This window comes from Carcharhinus amblyrhynchos, chromosome 21, assembly GCF_965287045.1.
Source record: "Carcharhinus amblyrhynchos chromosome 21, sCarAmb.v2.hapA, whole genome shotgun sequence".
In the NCBI taxonomy this organism is placed as follows: domain Eukaryota; kingdom Metazoa; phylum Chordata; class Chondrichthyes; order Carcharhiniformes; family Carcharhinidae; genus Carcharhinus; species Carcharhinus amblyrhynchos.
In genome coordinates, this window is record NC_137344.1 from 8498646 (window position 1) to 8515963 (window position 17318).

The window sequence follows — 17318 nt, forward strand, 5'->3', positions numbered from 1 at the left end:
GTTGTGGATAGTGATGAAGATTGTCAGAGAATGCAGCAGGATATAGATAGACTGGAAAATTGGACAGAGAAATGGCAGATGGAATTTAATCTGGACAAATGTGAGGTGATGCATTTTGGTAGATCCAATTCAGGTGGGCGCTATAAAATACATAGCAGAACAATCAGGAGCATAGACACACAGAGAGATCTGGAAGTACAGGTCCACAGCTCCTTAAAAATGGCAGCCCAGGTGGAAAAGGTGGTGCAGAAAGCATGTCGCCTTCATTGCAGCATCGAGTATAAAAGTTGGCAAATGATATTACAGTTGTATAAAACGTTGGTGATGCCACATTTGGAATACTGTGTCCAATTCTGGTCACCACGCTACCAGAAGGACGTGGAGGCTTTGGAGAGAATGCAGGAAAGGTTTACCAGGATGTTGCCTGGTATGGAGGGTAATAGCTATGAGGAGAGATTGAAAAAATTGGGATTGTTCTCTCTGGAAATACAGAGGCTGAGGGGTGAACTTAGAACATAGAACACTATAGCACAAGGGGTGACCTGATAGAAGTTTATATAATTTATGAGAGATATAGATAGGGTGAACAGTTGGAAGCTTTTGCCCCAGGGCAGAAATGACAATTACAAGGGGGCACAAGTTTGAGATAAGGGAAGAAAGATTCAGTGGAGATGTGCAGGTGATTTTTTTTTTACATGGGGGTGGGGGGTGGTGGTGCTGGAATGCACTGCCAATTGAGGTGATTGAGGCAGTTACTTCAGCCACATTGAAGACTTCTCTAGATAGGCATATGAATGAATGGGGAATAGAGGGATAGAAGTGGCTCGTCTAAATAGTGAGCAGCGCAGGCTTTGAGGGCTGAAGGGCCTGTTCCTGTGCTGTACTGTTCTTTGCTCTTTGTATATTATTCTCACTCATGGGTGTGAAGATTATAGATGAAGCCCAACATTTTTTTGGTATTACTTTATGGGATATGGGTGTCGTTGGCGAGGCCAGCGTTTACTGCCCATCCCTAATTGCCCTCGAGAAGGTGGTTGTGAGCCACCTTCTTTACCACTGCAAACCATGTGTATAGATGCACTCACAGTGCTGAAAAGAAGCGAGTTCCCGGGTTTTGACCCAGGAAGTGTAAGTAAAAGAACACGATATATTTCCAAGTCAGGATGGTGCATGGCTTGGAAGGGAACTTGTAGGTGGAGGTATATCCCTACTTGATAGATGAAAGCTGGGATAACAGACCTGTCAGATAACAATCTCTCAATGAAAGAATGGGCATCCCTGACAACGTTGCAATATTTGAACATGGCTACAGGACAAGAGGTCAGACAGGCAGGACTGGGGTACAGGAGTGTGATTGGTGTGAGGGAGTCTCTCTCCGAGGCTGGGTATGGGAGAGTCCCTCTCTCTCTATATGGGGTTGGGTGTGGGGGAATGTCTTTCTATGGGGTTGGATGTGTGGGGGAGTCTCTCTCTCTCTCCCTCCTTATGGGGTTGAGTGTGGGGGATTCTCTCTCGATGGGGTTGGGTGTGTGGGAGTGAGTCTATCTCTCCCTCTCTGGGGTTGGGTGTGGGGAGTGTCTCTCTGTGGGGTTGGGTATGGGGGAGTCTCTCTCTCTCCCTTTGAGGTTGGGTGTGGGGGAGTCTCTCCAGGGGGTTGGCTGTGGAGAAATCTCTCTCTCTCTTTATGGGGTTGGGTGTGGGGAGTGTCTGTCTCTCTCTCTTTGAGGTTGGGTATGGGGGAGTTTCTCCAGGGGGTTGGGTGTGGAGAAATCTCTCTCTCTTTATGGGGTTGGGTGTGGGGGAGTCTCTCTCTCTTTATGGGGTTGAACGTGGGGGAGTGTCTCTTTATGGGCTTGGTTGTGTGTCTCTATCTCCCTCTATGTTTATGTGAACAGGCTATGGGCGCCACCATGTTTAATCCTGGCAGTAGTGAGGCCTCTGACCGCTAACCCGGAAGTTGCTGCTGGATTGCACTTCCGATGTCAGAGCGGACCAATCAGTGGGCTCCACGAGCCGCTAAGCGGTGATTTAAGCGCGTGCGCAGTAGCGGTTGTCTCTCTCCCGCTGCCACGTTCCCGGTGCAGCCGCGAGTCCCGGGCCCAAGACACCGACAGTCACCCCGCCACAGCCCAGCCCCAGCCTCCCCTCACACCCACAGCCCGCCATGTGGCCCGTCCGCCTTCTGTGCTTGGCCGTCCTGGCCTCGGCCGCCGACATTCCGGTGGAGGATGAGGTGTTGGTGTTGAAGAAAGACAACTTCGACGAGGCTCTTCAGAAATACCAGCACCTCCTGGTGGAGTTCTGTAAGTGAGGGAGAGGGGCCTTTAACCAGCACAACAAGGCCACTACTCTAACCAGCTGTCTAACTAGTCATCAGGTCCCTTCTGACTAACTCCTGTCTAACTTGTATTCCCGTTTAGCTGGTAACTAGTTCTCTTAACAACTCCTGTCTAACTGGCAACTCATTCCTTTCTAACAACAAGACTTGTCTTAACTAGTAAACAATTCTTTTCTGACTAACAAGCCTTGTCTTGACTAGTAACCAATTATTTTCTGTCAACAACTCCTGTCTTAACTAGTAACCAATTCTTTTCTGACTAACAAGCCTTGTCTTGACTAGTAACTAATTATTTTCTAACTATCAACAACTCATTCCTTTCTGATTAACAGCAGACCCTAACCAGTAACTAACTTCTGACTACAGCAAAAGTGTCTGACTAGCAGCAAATTCCATCTAATTGCTAACCGATTCCTCTGCAACCAGCAATGAGTCCCATCTGATTCATTCATTCTGTGGCTAGCAACAAACTAATTGTAATTTACAACTTGTTCTGATTAACAGATCTCGTGCAATTAACAGTGTAGAGAAGGAAGTTTATTGCTGTTTGGAGGGAGTGGTTGCCTAGACAGTGTGTAACTACTTTTTAAAAAAAACCCACCTTATTGTAACAACAAATGATCTGTAGCTGCTATTGAACCATCAGATGTTCAGCAGTTTACTTTTTTTTTATGTTCATCTCCCTTTGGGTAATTGGTACTCACTGAACCGAGTCCTGTCCCTAAACGGCGAGCAGAATTACCCTTTACCCGGTCCCTACGTCTGGTCTTGTTTGCTCCCTGACACTTGGCAAGTTCTGCCTTGTCTTTGTGTGGGACTGACTTAAAAAGCCAGCTGCAGCCTTTTATAACTTTCACTGGCCCGGGAAACTCGACCAGTGTGCAGTGAAATTATTTTACTATTTCACTGACTAACTGTGGGCTTCAGTTTTTTGGTTTGATTTGAGTTCTATTCCTCTTGCTATCTTTCTGATAGTATCTTTGTGGCTTCCTCATTTTTGCTGAAGTGGACCAAGAGGTTCCATGAGAAAGACTTCGCTGATTTTTTTTCTCAAAACACAGCATTTAACATTGCCGGGAATCTGCATTAAAAGCAGAAACTGCACTCGGCAGAGTGGAGCAGTTGGTGATCCCAAGAAGCTGAATGTTAGCCAGGACACTTCCTTAAAGCGGCAGGCAGGGCCTTGGTTTTTTTGTGTAAGAAATGGTACGTGTATAAACTGCACGTACTTGAGCAGGAAAAGGACCTGGCGAATTGACAGCTTCTGTCGGCCACTAGCGACCAGCAGAATAAGTGAAGGAGGCGGGTGTTGTGAATTTGGATAGAGTTGACGTGTTCGAGAGTCAGTGGGTGGGAAGCTGACATTGCTTTCCCGATCCCAGATTGCATGGTGGGCTGGAGAGGGAGTGTCCTGTTTGCCCGGTCTAACAGTGAAGTTAGGCTAACATCGCCCCTTCTTCAAATATCTAAAAACACACGAGAATGATGCGTGATTTTTCAACCAAAGATGGAAGGCCTTCAGCAGCGAGTGTCGGTTTTAAATACTTCTGGTTTCTCTCTGACCATTGTTGCTAAGGATTGATTTTTTTGAAATGAAATTGTACTGTAAGGATTGTCAAGATTAGGAAGGTCCTTTCCTGTAGCCCGCCCTTAAAGGACAAAAGGATGTCTTTAAGACACTAAATTCTATAGCCTGTAATTGGCTTCCAGTATGTCATTGGGATAACATTTTTACCAGCACCTTGCAGCTGGAAGCCTTTAAGGATTCTTTAGACAGCAGCTGTTTGCAGTAAATCATGGAATTTGCAGTTAATTATTTTAGCTCATTGTGCTGAATCTGTTTAAGTTTGGGATCAGGGTTTGCAGCTTATTTGTTGCAAGGGTGTAACAGTGATATAGCATAAGCCATTTTGTATTAAAAATTAAAGAGCTTGGTATAGTTTAAACTGCAGAGCCAGGAATTTATCACCTGTCTGTGAAATTCTGTGCCTTTACATGTTGTCTGGCTGCTGCCTTGTCTTTGAGGAAAATGGTCTATTATACCATTTAATGCTTGCCAGGTGGATGGGGGAAAATAGGTCTCTGTCACATGTAATAATGAAGTACTGTAAATGCTGGAAATACTCAGCAGTAAGGCAGCATCTGTGGAAGGAATATTTTGTTTTTGGATTAAAATTCCCTGCCACTTGCCTGCTTTTACTTTTGCCCACAAAGTGCCTGACTAGAAAATTTTCTATTTTTATTTCCTGCTTTGGTCTAGCCTGTTAATGGCAATTATCTTCATCATAATGATGACCTAACTTGCACCAAACGTTTATTTAGCACAATGTTTAAATGAGTTGGTGAGGGATGGCTTTGTATAAAGTCCAGACATGTTGAAGCCTGGTTGGCTTAAAAATTTCTAATTTTGACTTGGGATGTGATGATAAAGTATAATTTTATTTTTAAATGCCAGCACAATGATTGACTTGAAGTCACTTTAGTTTTAAAAGCTGACTTCAAGTCTGTATATTGAAACACTTTTGACATTTGCTTTGTCATTTCTTTATAACTACTAAGTTGACCATTTAACATGTATGCAGTGTACAGATTGGGGTTAGAAAACTGTTCTTCAAGCCTTGAAGGATTGTATCTATATTGACAACCACAATTGAATCACTCCATTTAAGGATTATTTAAAGGTGTTGAGGGAGGTTCACAAAAGATTTGGGTGGATAATCCCAGAGCTGAAGGGTTATGTCTGTTGGAAAAGAGAAGGCTGAGGGGTGACCTGAGAGAAGTCTTCTGAGGACATGAAGGATTGTTGTACAAAACATATTTCCACTTGTGTAGGGAGTTCAAAGCCAGCTGTATAAAAAGTACAGTAGTCACTAAGTAAATCTATAAGGAATTCAAAGCAACCGTCCCCAAAATATGGGGAGGGAGAGAGACATGGGGTAGAGGAGAAAAGAGGAATGAGGCTTGTCAGCAATGATTGGCATCTTGTCTGACCTCTAAACAGATGAATGGGATGGGAAAATGACACGAGTATAATGTTTGCCTGATACCAGTGCTGAAGCTGTGCTGTGCAAGTTTTTGTTCTGATTATGTTCAATAGGTGTGATCATTGTACCTGTCTCTGGTTTACATAGATCTGACATTTTCTAGTGTTATTGAGGTTATTCGTTAAGTTATGGTGTAACTTTGTGGTGGACTTTGCTATTGCACAACAAATTATTTTCTTGTTATGAGCCATGTTGTGTAACTTCTTTTGCCTGTTGACATTGCAGAATATGGAGAGTCAATAGGAATGAATCCTATTAGAAGTTGGCCTCTTCCCTCTTAAGGTACACACTGCTACCGAGCTAGGGAACGGGGTTGGAGGTGTGGCTCTTGGTTCTTTTCCTCCAGCTATTTGGAGTGCCAGGTCAGTGATATGGGCATCTCACCAGCACCAAAATCTTGCTTAGTGAGAACAGCCTTGCCTGTCAGATCTTGAACACATCTTAATGTCTCTGTAGAGGGACAGTAGTTATTGAGAGCTCTTCCTGAAAACCTGCTTAATACAGTGCCAGGTATACTACAGCCTATCCTTCAGGGATGCACACTGAAACCCATCCAGTTACTGCTTGAACCATTCACTAAGGAGATGCTATTTTGATACGCTTCCAGTGTTAGAAGCGTGTTGCAAACTGGCACATTCCAAGGTCTGGGGCCACACACTTAAGACTGGGACAACCACTGCATGGACTAGGGCTGCTGTTTGGGGACTTTAACCACTGGAAACTTTTTGGCAAAATGGTTTCACAGTCACCATCACTGAGCTAACATCAGCTGCCATAGTGGGATCTGACCCATGTTTCCAGATCACTGAGCCTGATCTTCTGAATTATTAGTTCTGTGACATTACCACTGTCTTTTTATCTGAAAATGTTTAAATGCCATGTCAATGTAGATGTAATTTGCATTGTAAATGGAGTGAGGCATCCAGTAGTGTTGATTCATAATGCATTTGATATGTTGCCACATATATAGGGGGCTAGCAGATGGGGATTAGACTTGGTGGCTGTGTTGAACTAATTGTTTTTCCAATTCAGTTTCTGCCTCATTAATAATTAAAATTCGGGTTGCTCTGTTAAATATTCAGCTTCTGGAATGGAGCTGTGTACTGCATTCAGCTTTGCTAGATTCCTGGCCCTGTAGATGGGAGCTATAGTGAACTGTGCTAAGGTTCATGCTGACTGTCCTCTGCATGTTGTTTGCCTGGTTTGTGAAGGAGCCTCTTCCATGTGTATTTAATTCACCATTTGGCAACCTCTGGAACTGAATGATGTGCTATCAAATTCTGTGTATTAGCTTTATTGATCTGTTGCACTGCAGACCCTGGAATTGAGATTACAGGTATTTAGAATGTAGTGTTTCTTTCTTTGCTCATCTCTGACAAAGGGTCACTCTAAATTGAAACATTGACTCTCTCTCTCTCTCTCCTCAGATGCTGTCAGACCTGCTGAGATTTTCTAGCATTTTCTGTTTTTGTTTCAGATTCCAGCACCCGCAGTACTTTTATTACAGCATGCAGTGGTGTTTATTTCCACTTCAATCTGAAATTAATGTTGTAAAGTGGCATTAGTAGGCAGGTATTCCAGTGGTCCTTTGCTGAAAGGGCTGTGGGCTATATTTATCACTAGCTAATATTAACAAGAGTTTAATTTTGGGATCATCAAGAAATGTTTTCCTGATGTAACTACGTTCTAGGGGAATGATTTTTGAGGAAGCCCCAATACAACATGCTTGAACCCTTAATTTTCTTTGATATTTTTCCTATCAAAATTTGCCTTCCTCACCACAGAATGGTGAACATGTTTAAATGCAGACCCCTCCTTTAGGGCAAGACAGCATTAGTTGAAATGTTCCTGCCCCAGAAACTTAACTGTAGCGAAGGAGCAATCCCAGTACAAATTGACCAGATGTGTTGTAAATCCAACTGTAGCATATCTTGCTGCATTGTGGCTTTAGATTGAGGTGCTGCTTCAGATTCTGTGCAGGCCCAATGTGTCCATGGGCTTGAGTCAGGAATTTGCTTCACTTACTAAATGGCCTGATGGCACTGATACAATTAACAAGAGGCAAGATCAGGGATGCAGAGCAAGAACAGTCTCCAACTGGAAAATACAAGTGAATTGACTCCTCAAAAGTTAAGTTTATTCATTAGTCACAAGTAGGCTTACATTAACACTGAGATGAAGTTGCTGTGAAAATCCCCTAGTTACCACACCCTGGTACCTGTTTGGGTACACTGAAGGAGAATTTAACATGGCTAGCCCACCTAACTCCCACATCTTTGGGCTGTGGGAGGAGGCTGGAGCACCCAGAGGAAACACATGGAGAATCTGCAAACTCCACACAGTGACCCAAGCTGGGAATTGAACCCAGGTCCCTGGCACTGAGGCAGCAGTGCTAACCACTGTGCCACCATGCTGCCCCTTTCTAATTATTTTTAGTTGAGATTCTGGGTTAACTTTTATTGCAGCTTTTTAGTTTTCCTAGTGCTGTTGGGACAAGAAGAGGGGTACCTTGGGTCTCTGTCCTTCCACTATCCACTTTGCCCTGTTTGACCTGTGATTTGCACTTTTGTTGGGGGAATGCTGTAGGTCAGTGCATTACGTCCTGACCAATTTTTTTTTAATGTTGCCCCTTCTAAAGCTAACTGGTGGTCAAATTTAAAGTTGCTGGGTGGAGTTGAAATATTTGCAAGGTGGGGGCTGTGTGCACATCAGATTAATGGCTCTATCTGTGGTCTGTGCTGATTTGGATGGGGGCTGCTATGGTCTGACAGTTACCTGGTGTTTCGGCTCCTAAAACAGTACCAGATGTTCCCCTGATGGGAAAGTACGCTGAGGACAGAATTGATCTCCACATTGTATCTCTTCCTCCTTTTCTATCTGGCTGACTGCTTGCTTTGAAGGATTGAGGTGTGTTTGTTGTGGAGTAATCTAATCTCCCTGTTCAGGAGAGGAAGAATTGGGTGTTTTACTCCTATTGGCTATTCTCTAATGTGGCATTCCTGGTACTGCTTAAAACCAGTCCATCAACTTTGACATTTTGTGTTTGCATGACAAGTCAGATTAGCAAATGGCTGCAATCGCTTCCCATTTTTTACATGATTGAGTGAAGGACCTTTTTGATCCTGTGTCCTAGTTAATGTATTAATTGGCAAATTGCCTCCTTGGCCTATTGACTTTCTGCATGATATTGGAGTGTTCTGAAGGTTATTTGCCCAGTACCAACCTGAGGAGTTAGTTCATGCCAATTTAAAATGGTACTGTGATTGCTGGTCAGAGGGCATGTGACTCGGTGCGAATGATTAACTGCAGTCAGGTGTTGGGTCACTTTTGTGCTTTTCTCCTGTCTGGACTCAAACATTTTTAATACTGTGCTGTTTACTTTTAGTTGGTGTGAGCTGAGTTGGAAGTGGCTACGCTGTACCCAGTAAGCAGAACAGTCTTGGAAAGAATGTATACAGTAAATGTCATGTGATTTCCAATACTAATGTGTGATGTAGTGGGCTGCTTATTGGAGAGCTTCTTGTAAGATTGAAGGTGCTGCTCTGCCTTCATCTGCTATTGTTTTTGTTCAAAATTTTATCTAGTTTAAATGTCATGATTCTTAGATAAGGATCTGTGTAGAATTTTGAGTTCCTGTTGTATTCTTGTGGTAAACCATTGAAGTTTGTTTTAATGCCGCTCCCTGGCCGTTTGTAGTTTACTTCCCCATTGACTAGCTGGTTCTTGGCCTGTTTGTATTGAATGTTTGTCTCTTGCAGGAGGGTTGGGAATAAGATAGCAAGAGCTGCAACAGCTTGGTCAAAGGATTTAGTGAACTTTGAGGGGCTACACCACATTCTTTTGTCTTTCTGCTTGTTCTGAAGGACAGGCCCCACTTTGAGGTTGCTGCCTCTGTTCAGGGAGTAACATGCAGCTGCTCTACCCATTAGGGTATTCCTGTATAATTGTATCTAGTCTTCATATGTGGGTGCCCACTTGTGTTGCCTGTGTACTGAGTGCCCACACTGGCTGTTTCTAGTTAGTTTACTCTGGTTTGTGTCACCATAATGTGAATTTTACCATCTCCCCCTCATTTCAATGAAATCATTAGAGTACAGGAAATGGTTTAAATCTTTAGTTTCTGTAGGAGTTTTTCAAAGAGCCATGTATTTTGCTGGCCTCATGCAGGAAATTGCTCTTTATTAATACAGCTCAGCAAATAGAGATATCCCTGGAGAGAGTAGTTTCTTGTTGAAGACTTACTTTTATTGACCCAGGACTGGTTTCCACCAGGGAGAGGGCAATTTAAAATGGCTCAAATTACTCTAAATTATCAAGATGTTCTGTGATTATACTTTGTCCGTCTCCAGGCACATGATTTCCAATTGTGTTAATGTGGATTATTCATCTTGGCCAATTACATCCTTTACTCTGGAAGCATGAGTTTGTTGGTCCAGAAGCTCCCACCCACTTGTCTTTTAGCAACCTCTATTACATAAGTAATAATAGGAAAGGTGTCTTTCCTATTGTTGCTCCATAAAGTTCAAAAGTTTCCATTTTCCCTGTCTGCTAAGCATTTCTTAGAGGAAAAAATGGATTGTCTCATGCATTTAGTATCTGGGGACTATGCCCTGTGGCTGTATTCCTTAAGAATGTGGTTCATCTCACTTAGTTTTCATCCCATTATGCCACAGGGCAGTCTGTATTTAGCCAAGCTGTACAGAATACTTTCAAAAATACATACTTAAGATCTCTAACAGTGGTTGTGTTTCTATGCAGTTGTACCTTTTGTAATTCCAGGTATGTCATATTTTTTCTGTTCTGTTTTCATTTCTAAATTAGTCTACCTGGATTTTAGTCTTTTAGTACCAGACTACCCTTGTTACCTCAACTTTCAACCTGCATCCTAATAAATTGGTCATTAATGTTTTGCAGTATTTATCCCATCATTCTCTTGAATGTGGAGAAAGACTACTTTTGAAATTCCATGGCTTCCCATTTGTTCCAAAAGAAATGTTGTAAATTTGAGATTTAGACTCTGGGAATTCTGGGTTGGGGGGATATGTGGAGTGCTGCAGCCGAGAGTTATTCAGTTTTGTCTTGAAACGTAATCCCAGTTGCACGTTTGCTACCTTTGACCTGATCTAACCTGTGTTTTCCCCCACAGATGCTCCCTGGTGTGGACACTGCAAAGCACTTGCCCCTGAATATGCCAAAGCTGCCGCAAAGCTGAAAGAAGAAGGCTCTCAGATCAGACTTGCGAAAGTAGATGCCACTGAGGAATCCGACCTAGCACAGATGTTTTCAGTACGGGGATACCCGACTATCAAGTTTTTTAAAAATGGTGATAAGAGCAACCCTAAGGATTATTCAGGTAATGAAGATTCCTATTGAACAGTATAGTGAATGTGTAAACGAGTCTGAAATTGTTGTTAAGCAACTATCAGTCTCTAGCTTTTGAACTGGAAAACTATTATTAGTGCAAGCAATCACAGAATTCACATGTTACAGTGCAGGAGGCTGTAATAATTGCGAGGCTCTACAGTTACTTGGCAGGTGAAGGAATTATTTATTTGAAGCAAACTATACAAAGGAGGACAACAAAGACCTCCATACTCCAGCTCCTGAGCGTCAACTGTCAGAGCTTGACTGTCGATCTCCAACAGCTATCCTTTAATTGTCTCAATGAGAGCTTGGACTTGTGCTCCATCTCTGCAGGGCATGAGTTTGGACTCTCGTTTAACTGCTGTTCCATATGTTTTTGGCTCTGTACTCCACTGCTACTTGTACTCAATCGCCACATATCACACTTTGCTGTGATTCCACAGGCCATTCGATCTATCATGTCTGCACTGGCTCTTCAAATGAGCGTCATGACTTGGTGCCATTTCTGTGCCTTTTCCTGTACCCCTGCACGTTGTTCCTATTCAAGTAAACATAATGTCCTCTTGAATGCTTCAATTGACGGGCCTCCACCATACTCCAGGTAGCACATTCCAAACCCAAGCCACTTGCTGTGTGGAAAAGTCTGTTCTCGCATCACGTTTACTAGTTGGTTCATGTACCTTTTTGTTCTTGATCCTTTTATAATTGCGAACAGTTTCTCCCTATCTACTCTGTCTAGTTGCCTCATGATTTTGAATATCTCTATCAAATCTCCATTTGGCCACCTCCAAATAACAGTCCCAACTCTAACCTCATAACTGAAGTTTCTCATCCCTTGAACCACTCCTGCATTCTTTCATGCAGGTGTTCGTGACCCTCCTATAGTGTGGTGCCCAGAACTGTACACAGTTAACAGAATTGGGCTGTGTTACCTTGGCATTTAGTCCAGTTGCTTATGGATGGTACATTGCAGATTATGCTTAAAACAATTGAATTTGCTTTGAAATAATTTATTGCTTGTATTCCTGGTATTGGCTGGCTCAGTGGTTAGCATTTCTGCCTCAGCGCCAGGGACCTGGGTTTGATCCCAGTACATTCTCCCCATGTCTGTGTGGTTTTCCTCCCACAATCCAAAGATGTTTTGGTTAGGTTTGGCCATTAATCAAGGGGTATTAGTGGGATATATACATGGGGTTTATGGAGATAGGGCCTAGGCAAGATTGTTGTTGGTGCAGGCTGACTGGGCAGAGAGGCCTTTTTTTCCACATAGGGATTCTATGATTAGTGCCAGTTGATTAGTCACTTGTACTGCAGCAGTGTATCTGGTCATTGTTTGACAGCCTATCCCAGTCCCTTCTGTTTCTCATCAATGTGGTCGTGTATCATGTACTGGACCAAAATCTTGGAATGCCCAACTCATTCCTGTGGAGCTATCTCTGCTGCACAATGCAGCAGTTCAAGAAAGCTGCTTGCTGCCACCTTGGGCAACTTGGAATGGACAACATCCATCAGAGAACTTTTAATGAAAGCTCTCTCTGCTTTTGGGTGGTTTATTCAAATTCCCAGAAAGTTATTTTTTTCTTTCTCTGAAATGCGACCCATAATTAAAGTGCATGGATTTACAATTTGCTAAAGAAAATATTTGATCTTGCTAATGCAAATAAATAGCCCACTTTTTGAGGCCATCACTTTCTTCTTAAAGAATTTCTACAGTACAGAAGGAGGCCATTTGGCCCATTGAGTCTGCACTGACACCAATCCTGCCCAGGCCCCCCTCCTGTAACCCCATGCAATTTACCCTGTTAATCCCCCTGACACTAGAGTCAATTTAGTCTGGCCAATCCAGTTAATCCACACATTTTTGGACTGAGGAAACCCATACAGACGTAGTGGAGTGGTGGGGAGGGAGAGGAGTGCAAACTCTGTACAGACAGTGACCTGAGGCAGGAATCAAACCTGGGTTGCTGGCATTGAGGCAGCAGTGCTAACTACTGTGCCACCCTGCCACCAGATTTCTTTGATCTGTCAGCTTTGAGAAGTCGCATTTACAATATATGGATTCACTTGTGAAATTGTTTATCTTCCAATTAGTAACTGAGTTTTTCATTGTGACAGTTGTTAAAGTTGGTCTTTGGGGAAATCCCATCATTGCACTGTGTTCAGTGTTGATTGATTATCACTATCTGAAAGTGAAATTCTCATTTTCACACTTTGAATCATATCTACAGTATCTCTTCTGTATTAGGTAGCATTAATGGCTTTTATCCATGAATGTATGATTATTATTAAATCTGCGCTCTGAGCAAAGAAACTTTGTGGTTTTTCTCAGTTGGGAGTTTATCTCCTTGACTGAACAGTTTTGATTTGATCTGATTCAGTCATAAGATCGAAGCAGTGAAAGGTTGAAACTCCTTGGTAGTTGAATTTTGTTTAAGCTTGCAAGGTGAAAATGGGGTTAACTTTTTGACCCCCTGCTTTTGAGCACTATCTCTCCTTCTGACTGCTAATCTCTCCTATGTCTACATCGGACTCTTTTTGCACACTCTCTCTTGCCTCTGTTTGAAGCTTCTATTGTTATAATCCATAGCATCTTGAACCTTTCCATTTCTGACTTCAGGGTTATCAATCTGAAACGTTACCTCTGTTTCTCATCACCTGGGACATGATTCCACAGCCCCATTTGACAATGTTTGCTGGGAAAGGCACCCATTTTAAGTATACACCTCAGCAGCGGGTGGCTTTCTGGCTAATTTCAGCCCTTTTGTTTCATTTGACCAGCATCTCTGACCGTGATGTATTTCTTGTTTCTGGTCTTTGTGAAACATGTGCCCTGCTTACTGAGTTAGTGATTCCCTATAAACTCCATGATCAAAGAGTGCATTTTCTCTTCTACTTGTGCCCATAATGTGCCAATTCAGTGGCACAGGGGAACATGTTAGATTGGAATGCAATTGTTTTCTCCCACCTGACCATTTTGCAAGAACAGATCTGATACTGAGGATTCTAAAGGCTGATGCAAGAGGAATGGATAATGCTCGGTCTCATTGTTTTTAGATTTACTGGATTCCAGTCTTCCTCAAGCTGGTAGCTAGCTGATACTGAAATCCAGTTGGTTGGGATTCACTAAAGCCATTGTAACTTTTGAGCGGTGCAATGAATCCTATTGGTTCACTCAGCAGCTACTGTCTAAAACTTGTGTACCTGGGGGGCCTGTTTTTAGACCCAGACTTGCTGGTTTTTCTGTTTAACAGCAAAAGACACCAGTGCATAATTTAAATCAACATTGTGAACATCCCACTGTCCTGTACAATGGGAACAGAAGCTTAACTATCCAGTGACTGTTTATGCTTCCTGCTACCTTGGCAAAATCCTAATTAAGAATCCACGGATCCTGGATATTCTCCTTTCCACTGGGAAAAAGATACCAAAGTCTGAGGTCATGTACCAATCAACTTGAACAGTTTCTTCCCTGCTGCTGTCAGACTTTTGGATGGACTTACCTTGCATTAAATTGATCTTTCTCTACAGCCTAGCTATGACCATAACACATTCTACATTAACTTCTTCTAAGAGTAGTATGCTTTGTCTATATAGTATGCAAGGAATGATACTGTGACAATAATAAATCAAATCAAAAGACTATACAACTCGGCCACAATCCCCCAAATCACCTATACGTCAACAGGATTAATTAAAAGTGCCTTTCAAATCAGCCAGGTGTGGGCTATTTACACTGAGTTCACCATTTTGTGGTGTACAGTGCAATAACAGGCCACTCAGTGCACCTGAGCATAAAACGCAAGTGTTTATATTCCACATAAGCTGCCTCCCAGCCTACTTTCTCTCTCTTATCCCATCCCTCTATTTTCTGCTTTAGGTGCTTACCTATCTTGCTTTTTAATGCAATGCTGCTCTCCTGTGAGCTAACAGCAGGGGAAGTGCTTCAGTGCCTCCTGACTGTACAAGTTAGAAGCTGGAGGTTCTGCCTGGTAAGTAAATGTTTCACTGTGATTTGTCTTGGATGCAGAAAAGGTCCAGCAGTTGTTGAAAATACCCAGCAGGTCTGGCAGCACCTGTGGAGAGAAACTTTGGGTTGATGTATTTTTAACTTCTCCAGTTTTGATGAAGGGTTACTGACTTGAAATATTAGCCCTGTGTTTGACCTGCTGACATGTATCTTGGATGCAGCCTGAATGGAGCCAGTTGCATCCTTGCTGGCTTGGGCAATAACAGGATTGGCCCTTTCAATAAAAGGTTGAGTCGCTGGCATCTTATTTTGTGTGACAGCTGCACATGAGTAAGTGCTTTGATCTTCCTCTTAGCTGGAAGACAGCATGAAGATATTGTGAACTGGCTGAAGAAACGCATGGGACCTGCAGCAGACACCATCTCTGATGCAGATGCTGCTGAGAAGTTGGTGGACTCCTCTGACGTGGTTGTTATCGGATTTTTCAAGGTACTGATTATTTCTTAAAAGGCTTATTGTATGTAAAAGCATGGGTGACCTTGACTCCAGTGAAGGCAGTGTATAACATGAACAGGGCAGTATTGTTTGGCTGCTCCTATAGTGAGAAATGATGAGTCTATGTTCACTCATGCAGCAGTGTCTATTGTCCTAGAAAACACAAATTACAGCACAGGAACAGGCCCTTCAAACCTTTCTCTGACCATTCTGAAAACCTCCTATCCTTCTGGGGACCATATCCCTCTATTCCCATCCTATTCACGTATTTGTCAAGGCATCACTTTAAAAATCATTATTGTATCTGCTTCCACTATCTCCCCGGCAGTGAGTTCCAAGCATCCAGCTCCTTTAAGCCTTGCCCCTCACATCTTAAACATATGCTGCCTAATAATTGACACTTCCATCCTGAGAATAAGCTTCTGACTATCCACTCTGTCCATGCCCCTCATCTTGTAGACATCTATCAGGTCATCGCTCAACCTCTTTCATTCCAGCGAGAACCTGTTTAGCTACCCATGCCTGCAGGTGATTTTGCATTATGCACAGAATGAGCAAGTTGTCCATTCCCTTCCCTCAAGCAGAATTATTCTGCAGAAGTGGATTGAAGAGTGGCTTTGTGACTAGAGCTTCCCCATCATTGAATTGTCAGTGTGGCACAGACCTACTGCATGATGAAACTGAAGTGTTAGACCTGTTGCTAAGCAAGACTAATTTGAGTGGCTGTTTACTAGCAGCCACTTTGTGGAATTGCGACAGTTGTGAGCAAGGTGCTTTTATTTTGCTCTAATTGTCCCTAGCTGCTTGAAGAGAAACAAGTTAATATTAAATCACTTGGAAATTCTTCAAATAATAAAACAATAACAGGATCATTTGCTGGCAAAATGCAGCAAGTATGAATGGTCTCTAAATACAGCACTGGGTTTTATGACCCTTACTAAAAAGGATTTCTCTTTAAAAGTGGAAAATGTGGCTTGTCTAACTTGGTAAATTTTAGTTCCAATTCCAGGCGCTAAGTGGTTTCAGCCAACATAGCAGAAAATTGACTCCAATCTCACTGGCAGGTTGAGGATTTGGACCTATAACTGCAAAAGCTTGTGGTCTAATGACTTTGATGCTACTGCGTGCTGTAACTGATGTGAGGTGGTGCTGCTTGTGTTAAAATGCCACAAGTGTGTGTGAAAGCGCTCAAATAGGAAAGGATGTCTTGGGTCCTGTGAATCTGGTGATGACCAACAGGATTTGGGTCTCTCTCTCTCTTCCCGCCCCCCATGTATGAGTTAGTGTTCAAAATATGATTCCAAGGGACTGATTGTGGGCTTTTGCGTTACTAATAATACAAGCAGCTATATTAAGGAGTTAAGTGTGGGTAGAGAAATGCTGTTAGGAGCATTGTTTGTAGAACATGTCTGTAAATGGTATCAAGGGTTCTGAAATAAAATGCATGAAAACTCATCAGGCGTTATCATGGGAGAGAATTAATTAACATTTTGGGTTTAGGGTTAAAGACCTTCCATCAGAGTATTCAGTAAGTATTATCAGCTGTTTGATAAGTTAACGCTAAACCTGTAAGAGATGGAGGACCCTGCCATTGACTGTCAGTGGAATAAACTGGCTTACCACTCAGTGGAAATGTCTGACTAAAGCTATCTCTCTCTCTCTCTCTCTCTCTCTCTCCAGGATGTGGAAGGGAATGATGCCCAAACATTCCTACAGGCTGCAGAGGCCTTTGACGAGGTGCCATTTGGAATCACTTCGACAGCAGACCTCTTTACCAAGTATGAGGTGAAGAAGGATGGCGTTGTCCTTTTCAAGAAGGTAATTGGCTGTTTGTAACTGCAGAGTAAGATGTGTTTTGATCTCTGACCCAGCATTTTCTGTTGCACAGTCATTGGTAGAATTAAAATTTGCATCTTGTAAAATTACACTTAGCACATCAGATGTACAAGTTTCTAGTATCATTTCAAATATTATACAAGCTTGAAGGTATCTCAATGCAGTCTACATTCTTTATACACTGTATATTCACATTGTACACACTACCCCCAAACCAACTGGCAATGATCAAACTGAAAAAAAATTATCTTATCAAGAGTCAAGGTGACCATGG

At 42.6% G+C, this 17318-nt stretch overlaps 1 protein-coding gene across 1 annotated transcript in view; it reads left to right on the top strand.

Moving 5' to 3' along the window:
• Positions 1–2043: 2043 nt before the first annotated feature.
• Positions 2044–17318, top strand: part of p4hb (prolyl 4-hydroxylase, beta polypeptide) — a 29762-nt gene continuing 14487 nt past the window's right edge. Inside the window, exons 1-4 of the mRNA XM_080209436.1 lie at positions 2044–2303; positions 10529–10735; positions 15069–15202; positions 16889–17026. Of these exons, the coding sequence (XP_080065562.1) occupies positions 2165–2303; positions 10529–10735; positions 15069–15202; positions 16889–17026 (618 nt within the window). The 5' untranslated portion in view covers positions 2044–2164. The remainder of the gene's footprint in view (positions 2304–10528; positions 10736–15068; positions 15203–16888; positions 17027–17318) is intronic.